At 35.7% G+C, this 14159-nt stretch overlaps 1 protein-coding gene across 2 annotated transcripts; it reads right to left on the bottom strand.

Annotated features, from left to right (window-relative positions):
* Positions 1 to 285: 285 nt before the first annotated feature.
* On the bottom strand, positions 286 to 6361 carry LOC116015636 (monoacylglycerol lipase-like). 2 transcript variants are annotated; one of them, XM_031255769.1, is made up of 8 exons: positions 6226 to 6361; positions 5589 to 6140; positions 4374 to 4412; positions 4228 to 4298; positions 1836 to 1900; positions 1648 to 1740; positions 1456 to 1548; positions 286 to 1013 (listed from the first exon to the last, which is right to left on the bottom strand). In XM_031255769.1, exons 2-8 carry the CDS (start codon positions 6041 to 6043, stop codon positions 612 to 614), a joined length of 1218 nt encoding a protein of 405 aa, XP_031111629.1. In that variant the 5' UTR covers positions 6044 to 6140; positions 6226 to 6361; the 3' UTR covers positions 286 to 611. The 2 variants fall into 2 exon arrangements, with proteins under 2 accessions (XP_031111629.1, XP_031111628.1); XM_031255768.1 differs by having other exon boundaries at positions 5589 to 6337.
* Between the last annotated feature and the right edge of the window lie 7798 nt (positions 6362 to 14159).

Genomic DNA, 14159 nt, shown 5'->3' with positions numbered 1-14159 from the left:
TTAAACATAAAAATTTAAAAATTCAAAAATAACTTTCATTCTTTGAGTTTCCTAATAGATTTTTTTTTTGTTGAGAAATTTCACTAATAGATTTTTAATTCTAGTTAAGAACTAATATTAGAAATGTTAATATAACTTATATTTTGATTTTATTTAAGGATTAATATCATTAGCTTTATAATTTTATTTTAGATTAGATATTGAAAAAGTGAAGTAATATTTCAATAAAATTACGTTTGAATATATTGTAGTACGGAGTATAGATTTGGAAAGTGAAAAGATTGATTGCCAGAAATGAGCCAAAACCTTGAATCATTTAAGTTGACAATATAATGCAAATCGGGTTCAGCCCGTTTAGAACTTAGATACCTAATGATGTTAGGGCATAATGAAGAGTAGAGTTGTGGCAATGGTAGAGCTACATATCCCGGACCAAAAAGCGTCATGGACATTTGCATGTACAATCAATGGAATGGATACACAATTAATAAGGATAATTTAGATAAAAATCCCACATCCGGTGGGATTGAAGTTACGTTTTAGCTAGATTGTCCATTCATTCATTCATTCTACAGTTGAAGTTGAAGTTGATGTGCAGTGAGTCTGATTCATCAGGACCTCTGATCCAACCATTGAATAATATGATCTGCTACTTGTTCCTTTTCGGGTTCGAATAGGAGATCATGCAGAAGACCTTGAAAGAGCTTGATAGTCTTGTCAGTGGAGGAGGCATCCTCGTACAGTTTCTTAGATGCTTCAGGGTGGGTAACCAAATCGGCTGTACCATGAAGGACTAGGAATGGCACTGTCAACCTGCTCAGGTTATTTTGCAAGAAGGTGGTTATACGAAGAATCTCGTACCCAGTTCTTACTCTGATGGATCCAGTGAACACCAGTGGGTCAGAGTACTTGGCCACTAAAGCCTCTGGGTCCCGAGATACTGAAATGCCCCTTTTGTTACCTGTTCTCCACTCATATCTTGGCATCAACAACGACAATACTGGAGCCAGGGCCTAAATTCAAATTCAACATCTTCTTACACCTTTCATCTTTCAACACACAACATACATACATATATGCCCAAACCCTAATGGCTTCACACACAATTCTTATACCTGGACCAGGGTTCGAGCCTGGCCTGTCTAAAAATTATATATGTATCTGTATTTATACATTCTGTACACGTAAACAAATTGAAGATATGTAACATGATAACTACAAACACATACATTGTTAACTGCAGGTTAATATATTCTGTACTTACAGTTAACAGTTTATGTGTCTACCGTTATCATGTGATGTGCTTTCAATTTGTTTACAAGTACAAAAAAAGGTTAACTGCAAGTACAAAATGTGTCAAAATGCAAGTACAAAATGTTCACAATGCAAGGCATACTCTAGTCCATGCGTGGTATAATTCAGACTTCACAGAAATGGGATAAATGGGGTGCTCACCGTAACAACTGGATGCGCTGGCTGAACTCCCACAGCAGGTGATGTCAGTACAATGCCAGATATAAGGGTACTCACCTTGGGGTCCAGTGCAGTCTGAAGGTTTTCATGGGATCAGTCAGATATAGTGACACACAGAACCAGCATAGCAAAACTACTTAAAATATTATTGGCTGGAATTGAAGGAAGTATTACCTTGAGGACAATGGCTCCACCTGTTGAATGTCCAAACAAAAAGCATGGAAGTCCAGGATTATTATCTACTAAAACCTTTGACAGAAATAATTTCTGCAGAAAAATGAGGAGTCAGTGATCGAGTAGCTTAGGATATTCATGTAAAAGACATTATTATGTCACTCAATTGGTTGATTAAGGGACCATACTGTGTCATTAACTGCATCGTCAAGAGAATGAACAAATGCATGTAAACCATCACTTCCACCGTGCCCTGTACGAAAGAAAACCAGCAATTTTTGTTACTGTGCCTTGAAAATGTACAGTACAATTTTAAAAACCAGGTTAAGAACTTCAATAATATACAAGGACAGGTTTCATCAGTTCAGTTCAAAAGGCACATGTTTTACTCAGTAGCATATATGAAACTACATCATAAAACAACACAAATTCTAAATATTTATTTAGAAAAAAGAGCACCGTATCTTTTGCACTATAGAGTTTAAACCATGGAAACTGTCACTGTGTGTGTGAGAGAGAGAGAGAGAGAGAATGCTAGACATTAAGGTAAAAATGCACTGATGCTGACTTCTAGGTAGAGTTATCCTCTAGCAGATACCAAGCTGAAGTGAGTTCAATATCCTTCAATTCATTCCTATATCCTTGTGACTGCCATGTACAAATTTAAGTAAGCTTATATATTGACTTAGGCAGTAAGGTTTGAGAAGTAATTTACAAAGATATGAATGTGGCTGACTGTAATATGAAATTTTTATCAAGTGGTAGTGGAGAATCTAATCTCATCAAATACAAATTTTGTTCGCTTTTTCTTTCAAGTGAGGCATTCAGAGCTCAGCTTTTTTCACCTCAAATTCTTAAGACCACACTCCCTCCCTTTACCATTCTTTTATGTACAATGGCTTATGCAAATATTCAAGTCAACATGCTTACTTATGAGGAGGAGCTTCACATGTTACTTTTTTCGCACCAATTGCATCCGGATTGGAAAAAATTCAATCCCTGCAACATGCAAATATAGATGCATCGTTGATGACTGAGAGAACTCTAGACTGTAAAATAGTAATGAAACATCAAGGGTTTTCACTGAGATGGACCATCCCAACTGATGAGCAACAAAGTCACAAAGTTCAAGAGTGAAAGGAAAAGAAAATCATAATCTACTGAACTGATCTAGTACTCTGCAAATTAGATTTTACTTTCCTGAAAAAAAATGGTAATTCACTTATTCAGATCTCTCCTGTCTCTCCTTTCTTATACTTGCTCTAAGATTTTTCTAAGAAGTAGTATGCATCATGGTAAAAATGTCCAACTAGTGCATATGAAAGCAACAAGCTCCTCCTCTGTCTTCCCCCTCTAGGGCATTGAGTAGTTATACTTTATTTGTCCAATTTTATGTGTTAGGTTGATTTAACGAAAGTTGATTCAAACTATTTACACTTTTGTATTAATTAATCTTGCTTTAAGTAATAAAATTTATATATTTAAAACCTAAAGTAAAAGGTTCTATCAAATATAAAAATAAGCAAACAGGGAAGAGTTGGTTTGAATTTCAAATACTCCATTATAAATATGACAGGTAAAATGGAACAAAAAGATAAATCATAATGTCCCTTCTATTCTTTTCCTAAAATGTTGTACCCCAATCATTTCATCAGACATGTGCATTGTAAAGCAGCAAACCCTTTTCTCATGCCCGTATTCTTTCCCCTTCTCTCAAGAAAACGGAAATGTAAGGTTTAGAATAAAATCCAGTTTCTTGTTATAGTTCCTTATGTAGATATATACAATTTTCAAGAGTTATGGCACCAAGAGTTCAAAATTGTAACTAGAATTATATAGAAGTTATATATAACAAAAGTGTAAAGGTATAACGATTCTAAAATAACCTAAGTGCATAAATGTTTTTGGTAATATTACTCCTGGTATTTTATAACCACATTGGGCTATGACTAATTCAGACCCCATTTGGGGGAGCTCTTCTAAAGTCGGTTAACAATTGAGGTAACAGCAATAACTGATATTAGTTTAGTGCTTGACATATAAATATTGACAAATAGACATTCTAGCACAAGATATAATTCCATTATTTGCAAACTAAATCCATGGATTTAGAAACAAAGTAATACGACCTTTCAATTAACACTGTAAGTGAGCAAAAGAAGCATTTAGCAACAAACATGTCATAGGTTTTTTCAGTTATTAATAGGAGTAACTATCCTCACTTTTATTAAATCATTTTTTAGCAATACTGTCCAATATGCCACCTAAGTAGCTTAGTTAAAACACATAAAAAAGCATATAGAGCCAAAGCTGCAGTATGCACTTATGTTACCCATGTAGCTTATTTAAAAGTTAAAACACATGAAAATGCTAATAAAGCTAAATTGTCAAAGTTGTCAGGTGAGGAAACATAGCACAGAGCAAGGTATTAATAGAAGATGAAATAAAAATAATAGCCAGATTGTTACAAAATGAAATTCGAACTCTGATTACTCAAAACATGCAATTATAAAATAGACAGAGGGAAATAAATAATATAAAAAGTGTGCTTTAGACGATTCATCAATTGTTTGTACTTACCAATCCAATCCATTCCATAAACTTTGAAGCCATTTGCATTCAGCTTCTTGGCAAAATCATTATACCTTCCACTGTTAAATAAGTACTATAAGCATAATTGTTTACTGGAAATCACTTATTGCCTCAAACCAATTAAATATGCTAACCTGTGCTCATTCAGACCATGTAAAATGATGACCAATCCCCTACACAAGATAATTTGAAATCAATCAGAAGCAACTAAATGTATAGATACAGTTTACTCTAAAAAATCATTTTGCAGACAGTAAACAAAAAAAATAATAGTATTAAATAAAACACAATGATTACAATTACAATTTGTACCCAGACCCTCCTGAAATGGTTGGATGGGATTAAGTAGTATGAAGCAATTCTGCCTTAGCTGGGACAGGAGTGTAGGGAATACTTTATGAAAGTTCTCAATGGAAATTAACAATGCAAAATGTATATGCATTCTTATAAAGTAAGGAAGTTAGATATACACCAGCAGGCATTCAACTATTTACATGTGGGATTTCATGTAGCAAATTATAGTAATGAATACCAGTAATGTCATAGATATGCCTTCTTAAAAAGAGATGTCATATTAGAGCTTCAAATAAATAAGGAGAATGTCATTTGTCCATTTTATGTGGCTTAGCTATTCATATATTAGTTGACCACAATATGAATTATTTTGATGAAGCAACATTAAATACAAAATTTGGCATTAAAAAATTGACACAAATAGCATAAACACTAGCGGACAAATTTACTTCATAGTTTTAGCAAATAATTACTAATAAGTGGAGCAATATCAGAAAAGTGTTGTCCATGACATAGAAGCACAAAACACTGGCAGACAAAACAAGAACAGCAGTAATCCTTAAAGGCTTTGAAGGGAATTTGGGCATTGTGATTCTTGAATTGAGGTTCATCCAAGGGGACCACCGATTGAATATCCAGCTGACATAGTATTCCATACATATTCTCCTCGAGACATACTCATAGTAATCATCAACAAGCATAACTTACATACATCTTTTATCTTAAAATTCTCAACATCTAGAATGCTGGAAGCCAGGATTGTTGTTATCAACTTCTTAGACATAAGCAATTATGTCCAATTATAGATTAATAGAAATGCTCAGGGACATGCGTTCTGTTTTCCAGAAAACTGATTAATAGAAATTAACTATTAATCAATGAGGCATTAAAATATACACAACAGGTGCATAGCTCAAAAACTAAAGAAATGAACTTCAAAATTGGATATAGACACATACTCCGATGATTAGCATTTAATAATTACTACAAGCAATAAATTAATGACACAAAAATTTATATAGAGAACACAGTGCAGTAATTAATTAATCAATTACCTGACTTTAACGGAAACTGGAGTCCATGATTGAGTGAACAAGGTGTCACCTCTTGGCGTCACAAAGAGGGAACACTCTCTGACCGTCTCATCATCATCATCCTGCATCACGCGCCTCATCGCCAGAGCTCTCCTCGCCGCAACTTCCTGCTCCACCGCGCTCTTCCGAGACAGCATCGTCGTCGGAACTCTCACAATAGCGCCCTTCCGCTCCGTGGCCTTCTCCTCCTTTCCGACGCCCTTCTCCTGGGACGCCGAGGTCGCCACAGACGCGGCCGACGCCATTCGCCTCCGCCCCCGGAAAGGAATCAGAAACAGCAGCACGAAAGCATTGAGCAGCAGCCACAAACTCCGCAACGCCTGCATAGAAAACAGAGCGCTGATTCTTCCGCTCGCCCCGGAGGTCAGGATTATAGTCGCCCTGGCGTCGTTCCCCTTGGACAATTCCACCGCCATTGGTTTGGGAAAGGCAAACACTCTCAATCCGGAAAACAAATATCTCGCCGGATCACCAGCTCTGCTGCTCAACCTAGAAACTGATCCCAATTTCCCTCTGAAACGGAGCGAACGAATTCTAATTACATATAATTCGTGAATTGCCAAGCAAACCATAAAAGCAGGTGCAAAAGAATTTATACTTCGCAACGCAATGATCTTCAACAAAAAGTTTGAGGAATGGATTGGAATTGGGATGGAAATGAATTGTAAAATTTGTCTTTTCTTTTCTTTTTTTTTTTTTTTCTGGAAAGCGGAAATGTTGCTGGAATGGGTTGCCAGAAAGAGAGATATATATAATAAAAAAAAAATGGAATTCCTGAATTTCTGAGGAGGAAAGCAAGTCTCACGAAATGAATCCTATTCCGTATCAGCGATTCATGGTAGCAAAATCGCCACCTATCGTTGAGAGGCACGTGACGAAAATGCGGCATTTCGAGATGTTTCCTTTGAAATTGAAAGGGACAAGTGCTGAGGCGTGACAAGTGTCCTTTACGTTTGCAGCACTGATGTTACGCGTGTCGCAATCATTTTATTTCTGGGTCCACCATTCCATATAAATGTATTTGTTGAAAAATATTTAAAAAGAAATGAAATTAAAATTTTATGAAAATGAATTCTATTGTTTAGTTGGTGGAACAGAAATTATTAATTATATAAATTTCATTGTTTAGTTGGATTTGAAATTGTAAAAAAGAATAAGTAAAAAAATAATTATACCCCTACACAATAATTAGTGAGGGCATAATTGTCCTTCTTGTTTTTTATAGAAAACAAAATATCAAAGGTGGTCAAGAAAATTATTTTCCATCCAACCAAACACCTCATGAGTTCTACTACCTGAATTCTTAAATCTTACTCTTTAAATTTTACTCTTTGATATGGCGGACACGGATAAATTACTTTTTTTATTTTATTTTATGTGAGTCACAATACAAATGTCTACATCAAAATTTTGTGTATGAGAGTAAAAATTGGGAGTAAAAAATAGGAGTACACATAATATTTTCCATATCAATATTATACAGAGCAACAAGAAGCATTGTAATATCGCGAAGAGAAAATGACAGTTTTAGTCAATTTGTTATATCTAAATTATAAACTCAAATTATTATTTTATATAAATTTTCCCTTTAATTATGTTGATTGTGAATTCAATTCATTACTTATAGATTTTGTTATCATTAACAATGTATTTTGAATTTTCAAATTATTAAAGGACATATTGACTATTTCATCAAATTTTCTCAAATTTCTCCACAAATCTTCATATATAAATCACCATATCCTTTAATAATTGAAGGATATATGAAGTGTTTTGCCTAAGTAATTTGGGAATTTGAAAAAATTTTACAAAATATAATGGAAATTAAAAATAAATTGTTAATATTAAAAAAATTTATAAGTAATGAATTGAAACCGCCACTTTCAACATAATTAAAGGGGATGATAAGGATTAAATCCTTTGGTGTATTTTGTATGTATATGGAGCGTATGAAAATCAAATGAGCAAGGCAAAGTAGATAGTCAAAAGATGAGCCCTCCAAAAACCCCCTCATTCATTGCTGTTACTCAACCTTTTAGAGAGAACATAGAGTATCCTATCATCTAGAGAGAGGAAGAGAGAGGGACCAAAGGGCCAAAAGTCCAAAGTCCCCTAACTTGAAGGGTTAAAGCCCTTTTTATAGGCTCCTTTATACCGACATACGTACAAAGTATTTACGGTTGTATACCCGGGGTATATTCCCTATCAAGTAGCCCCCCAGTCCGAGCCTTGACGTCGAGCCAACAAGGAAGGGGTCGGGCTGGAAGACTGGCCTTATGGTGGGAGTAAGGTGCCCACAGCGGGAGTAAGGTGCCCGTTTATGGTCCTCGGACCGATTTTTGTGGGAGCAAGGTGCCCACTACGGGAGCAAGGTGCCCGTTTATAGTCCTCGGACCGATCTTTGTGGGAGCAAGGTGCCCACTACGGGAGCAAGGTGCCCATTTATGGTCCTCGGACCGATCTTTGTGGGAGCAAGGTGCCCACTACGTGAGCAAGGTGCCCGCTCAGTCCTCGAACCGATCTATTACGACGGCGGTCGGAAAAAACGCTACGATCGAAACGTCATAAAACACTACGGGAGTAAGGTGCCCGCTCGGTCCTCGAACCAATCTGTTACGAAGGCGGTCGGAAAAAACGCTACGACCGAAACGTAGGAAAAAACTACGGGAGTAAGGTGCCCGCTCAGTCTTCGAACCGATCTATTACGACGGCGGTCGGAAAAAAACGCTACGACCGAAACGTCGAAAAAAACTACGGGAGTAAGGTGCCCGCTCGGTCCTCGAACCGATCTATTACGACGGCGGTCAGAAAAACGCTACGACCAAAAATTCGGAAAAACTACGGGAGTAAGGTGCCTGCTCGGTCCTCGAACCGATCTATTACGACGGCGGTCGGAAAAAACGCTACGACCGAAAAGTCGGAAAAAACTACACTCTTTGCACCGAGGAAGAATTACCCTCGTTTGCTTTTCTTTGTAAACTGTACATGTGTGCTAAGTCGAGTTAGGTCGACACTACCACCACCGGCCCGATTAGGTTGGCATCGGCACGATAAGCCCGAGATAGTATCTCGGAATAAGCCCTACGTAGTAGGCAATTCAACCTGCCAGGTCGGCAGTCCGCCCCGGGCAAATCCAATCCCCTGGTTGGTAAAATCCGATCCCTAAGATCGGTAGATTTCGGACGACCCTTATAGTCCAAAAGACTATGCTTAGGGTTGTACTCTTTTTCCTTGACTAGGATTTTTTCCCATTGGGTTTTTTCTTAGTCCAAGGTTTTTTAGCGAGGCAACCGGCATAAGTCACAGATTATATGGTCAGCTTTCAGCCCGAACTCTTCCCCGTTGGCGCTCAAAGTTGTGCTCTTTTTTCCTTGGCTAGGATTTTTTCCCACTGGGTTTTTTCTTAGCCCAAGGTTTTTAACGAGGCAACTAGCATGAGTCGCGAACGGTAAGGCCAGTCTTCCAGCCCGACCCCTTCCTTGTTGACTCGACGTCAAGGCTCGGACTAGGGGGGCTAGTTGATAGGGAATATACCCCGGGTACGGCCCTAAGTATTTAATACATAGACTGTATACGAATACGGGTATTAGCCCATCCTATATAATGGACCTTGGCCTCTCATGTAAAGGACTCTTGGCTCACTTCACTCTCTCTCTAAATAAGGCTCATGAAGCCATGCTCTCACCTCTCTCTAAATGGTTGAAGGTCACTTAATAAAAGGGATGAATTGAGAGCTAATGGATGGATCTTTCTCACTTTGTTCATACTATTTTCATACACATTATATACATGAATGTATTTTGTTGTATCAGGGGAAATTGGTATAGCGTAATAATTCATGCACTGAGTCTACAATTTAGGTATAACTAATGAACTAAAATCGTCATTTTCCCTTTTGTGAACATTAACAGTTTATTTTTATTTTCAAAATTCGCTCAATGAGTCTTCATATATACGCTACTAATGTGCAAAACTCTAACTAAATACTATCTTGATTGAGGAGAAATCTAAAAAGCAAAAATGACAAGTAAGAAATTACTTAGGATCGAAGATACACTGAATTGTAAGTTTAATATGTTAATTTATTACAATTTTTCATTTTGTTGTATGTAAATTATTCTTTTTGATATCTTATTAAGTTAATACCTTAATGGGTGATATATGCAATTTAGTGATTTTAATATGCTAATTGATTGCCTTTAGAGGTCGTTGAACTTAAAAAGTGTACAATTGAACCATTAAACAAGCAAAACATGTGCAATTGAGACATTTTAATTTCTAAAATTTTCCGGTAGAATCTGATCACATTACTTATATGTATGTACTAAAAGTTGCCTTTTCATCTACCATACTAGTTGGGAGTGAAGACCGAAATGTTTTTAACTCAAATCGCATTAAAAGAAATTAGAAAAATATTCTAATTGCACATATTCTACTTGTTTGATGGTTCAATTGCACACTTTTTAAGTTCACTGACCCAATTGCACAAAAGCGATAAGTTCAATGACATATTTGACACTTTTTCCTTTAATTTATATGTATTATTGTATTTCGTTGGAGATGCAATCTTTTTTTCTTTTTTACCACATCATGATTTTGGTTTTAGATTTAGTGCAAGGTGGGTGGATGAGACAATGATCTTTATTGGTATTTATATAATAATGGAAAAAAAAAACGTACGAGGCATAATTATCTAGTCTGAAATAGCGCGCATGCACACACATAGAGAAATGACTAAAGCTGAAAATTGAAACTAGTTGGTAGTCTTGACTATGCTAAAATAATTGAGAACAAATGGTGCAAAAGAAAAATGAATTCCTAGTGATTTAATTTTTTTTTATATGAAAAGGATATGGTGGTTTATATAATACTCCGTAAAACAAAATGATTAATATGTCATTTAATAATTTAAAAATTCAAAATAAAATTTTAATTATAATTTATAACAAAATTTATAAATAATGGATTGAAGCTGTCACTATCAATATAATTAGGGGGAAAATTTGCTTTCAAACAAAAAAGGGGAAAATTTTTATAGGATAATAATTGATGAACTGAGTTTACAATTTAAGTATAACTAAGGGACTAAAACCATCATTTTCCCTATTGTCAAATATTTCTTAAGGCGTCCACAACCTTCTCACAAATTATACTGTGGACCATGGTCATGGCTGATACTGCAGTTGTGTTGAAAGAAAACTGCAGTTGCAAGGAACAGAGGTCATTTCATCCGTTCAACACAACTGTAGTATCAATTCAACACAACTACAGTTCCAGATGGATGAAACGACATCTGTTTCGAGCAACTGCAGTTCTCTTTCAATACAACTGTAGTATCAACCATGGTGCATGGTCCATAATGCATTGTGAACCATGGTCCACGGTATAACGACTGCAACCTTCTTCCCTTATCTCCCTATTTTATGGGTCCCAACTCATCCATATCACCATATAATCTCCTCTCATATTTTTCTCTCCAACTCCTTCTCATTTTTTTTTTCTCTCTTTCTTGTAGTGATACTTTTACACATCACCTATTATTTTATTCACTTTTCTATAATTAATAATTTCAACTTTATAATTATAATTTTTAATTTCAATTTTAAATAAAATAAATTTAAACAACGAAATAAAATACTAATTGATTTTATAAAATATACTTTCATAAATTTCATTCAAGCAATAATTAACACCATATTAAAATTCTGGTTCGAAATCGTTTACAAAAAAAATTGTTAGTATGGAAAATTGGCATATGAAATCAAATGAAATTGATTAGTGAAAATAGGCCTATGAAATCAAACAAAATTACTGAATGGTATGTGAGAAATAGTGTATGAATGCATATGCATGTAAATATGAATTATGCAAAGTGAAAGGGAAATGAAATGCATGCACTTGTGGACTAAAGTGAGATAAAGAAATAATGGATGCATGCATCATGTGTACATGTGTGGAATGTGGTGCAAAAAGAGGTATTGAAATGCATGGCCAAAAATTCATGAAATAGGATTAAGCAAATTGTGGAAATGGAATGTGTGTGTGGTCGTGGCGCAAAGGAAAAAGAAATGCAATGATCGTGACATCATTCGTACGTGAATCAAGGAGAATAGGAAATAACGCAATACTATAAATACGCTCATTCACAATGAAGAAAATCGTAGTTTCAGTGTTTCAAATACATATATATAGTCAGCGAGGAGCTACGAAGAAACTTCAATACAGGGAAAGATTGGTGTACTATTCGGAGAAATCAGCTCCAAATTATTTCAGTACAAGTTGTGTTAAAATCCAGGTTGGTTATAGTTTGTTTAATTGGTAGAATTAGTTCAAACTGTACGTGTAACTTTTTCATAGAGTTGTTTTATAAGGTTAATGTTTAAATAGGTGGTACACCTAGTTTTGTAATTCGTTGAACCTTGTAATTGTAAAAACCAGCGGGTTGAGTTTTAGTGAAAAAGTGTTTGGCATGGCCCCACAGATTAGGAGGTGTTCTCCAACTGCGTTATCAAATTCAGCTGTGTAATTATTTTGACACTAAGAAATTTGGGAAAATGCTAAAGAGAGCTAAGGGACAAGGACGACTGAAAAATAACAGCAAAGGAAGTGGAACGGGAAATCTTCTAAAGCAAAAATGTCAGAATCAAGATTTCAAGCTCAAAGGAATCCAATGCTATGAATGTGGAGGATATGACCACATTGCAGCAGACTGTGGAAACAACAAAGACAGGAAGTCGTACACACTCACTTGGAGTGATTCTGAAGATTCTAACAATGATGAACAATCAGAACAACAGACAGGAAACTTTATTGCATTCCATGGAAATATGTACCTCCTTGATGATTTGGAAGAACGTGCAAACTACGAGAAGTTATTCAAAATTACAGAAGAAGTTGTAGAAGATAGTGAAGTAACGAGCGACTCAAATCAGATGCAACCTATCACAATAGGAGCACATGAGGTAACTGAAGAGATACAAACTGATGACGATGATGTTGACCTTACACATGAGGCAAATGAAGAGATACAGACTAACGATGAGGATGTTGACCTCGCAGAAACTTATGAAGATCTGTACAAGAACTGGTGTAAGGTAAGTAAGCTGAACCTTATGTTAATTAAGAATGTTGAGTCTCTAGAGTTGGAAAATTCAGCCCTAAAAACCTCAATAGAAGAACTTAAGATTGATTTAGATACGAAGGTTTCAAATGAACAATACCTGCAAAAGGAAAATTCAGCCCTAAAAACATCAGTAGAAAAACTTAAGACTGATTTAGATACGAATGTTTCAAATGAACTATACCTGCAAAAGGAATTGGAAAGTTTCAAAAAATGTGTGAGAATGTTGAACACAGGCACCAATAGTCTAAATGAAATCCTTCAGTCAAGACAGAATAACCATAACAAAGCAGGTCTAGGATTCACAAGCGGGCAGGGAAATCAGAAAAACTCATGGGCGCTAGAAAAGAAATCAAGGAGAAACACTGAAGGCAAAAGGTATGTGAACTATTTTTTTAACAAACCATGTTTTAGGTGTAATATGAAAGGACATGGATAGAGGCGTTGCAGACAAAACAAACCACGACAAATGTGGCGACCCAAGCAAACTTGCTTAACAACAAAATGATATTTTTTTTTGTCTATTAAAAAAAATTGCTTAACTTATTTTTTGTTTCGTTTTTTTTTTTAATTATTTAACTTTCATCATGTTAGTTTGTTTTGCAGATTCAATTATACACTTGTTTTAAAGATAAAAAATCAAAAACAAAATAAAAAAAAAATCAGACCTTGTACGCCAGATGAAGAGAAGTTCATTGACAAGAAAAGATTAAAGGTGTATGAGAAAGAAAGAAGGAGTTTTTTTGTCATATTTATGGTTTGCTAATGATACAGGGTTCTTAGAAGACTGATGATGAATTTCTTTGAGGAAGAAATTGAGCCAATCAAAGAAGATTACAGACTACTAAGACTCTCAAACTGCCACTTCCTCAGGTTATTAAAGTTATTCCCGATGGACCAAATCCAAACAATCAAACTGCCACTTCCTCAGGTTTTGCATAGTTAGTTGATTCTACAGATCAGTCCATGTTCTATTGATGGTTAGTTCACTGGTAATATTTAGTTTTCAGTAGTAGTGTTGATTTTTGCAAGTAGTTCATCTAGAGCATTTTATTGATAGCTTGTGGATAGTTCTCTTACACTGATTCAAAAAGCTTGTTGCTCGTTTCCCACTCAACTTCCTGCTCATCATAATAGCCCTAAGTTCTTAATTTTCTACTCCTAAATTATATGATTGCTCCATCCTCTCAAACACATTCTTACCAGTGGATACTTTTCTTGATTACCTAGAAGAGGGCTACCCGGTGTCTGCTACGGTTTAAAAGGACCCTAGAACAGCCCGGAGTGAAAGCTGTCTAGTGTAAAGTGCTCCATTAACATTTCTGACATACTTACCTAGAAGAGGGTTACCCGGTGTCTGCTACGGTTCAAAAGGACCCTAGAACAGCCCGGAGTGAAAGCTATCTAGTGAA

The sequence above is a fragment of the Ipomoea triloba genome, chromosome 4, assembly GCF_003576645.1.
Source record: "Ipomoea triloba cultivar NCNSP0323 chromosome 4, ASM357664v1".
In the NCBI taxonomy this organism is placed as follows: domain Eukaryota; kingdom Viridiplantae; phylum Streptophyta; class Magnoliopsida; order Solanales; family Convolvulaceae; genus Ipomoea; species Ipomoea triloba.
Note: the sequence above shows the minus strand (reverse complement) of the source record. Positions and strands in the feature narration are given on the sequence as shown.

What these genes read in the sequence shown, in the direction of transcription:
- LOC116015636 (XM_031255768.1), bottom strand. Translation starts at nt 6,199, where the DNA reads ATGGTTTGCTTGGCAATTCACGAATTATATGTAATTAGAATTCGTTCG. An exon ending in CCAGTTTCCGTTAAAGTCAG is followed by an intron (nt 4,413 to 5,588) that starts GTAATTGATTAA and finishes TATCTTGTGTAG; the next exon opens with GGGATTGGTCATCATTTTAC. An exon ending in ACGATGCAGTTAATGACACA is followed by an intron (nt 1,741 to 1,835) that starts GTATGGTCCCTT and finishes ATTTTTCTGCAG; the next exon opens with AAATTATTTCTGTCAAAGGT.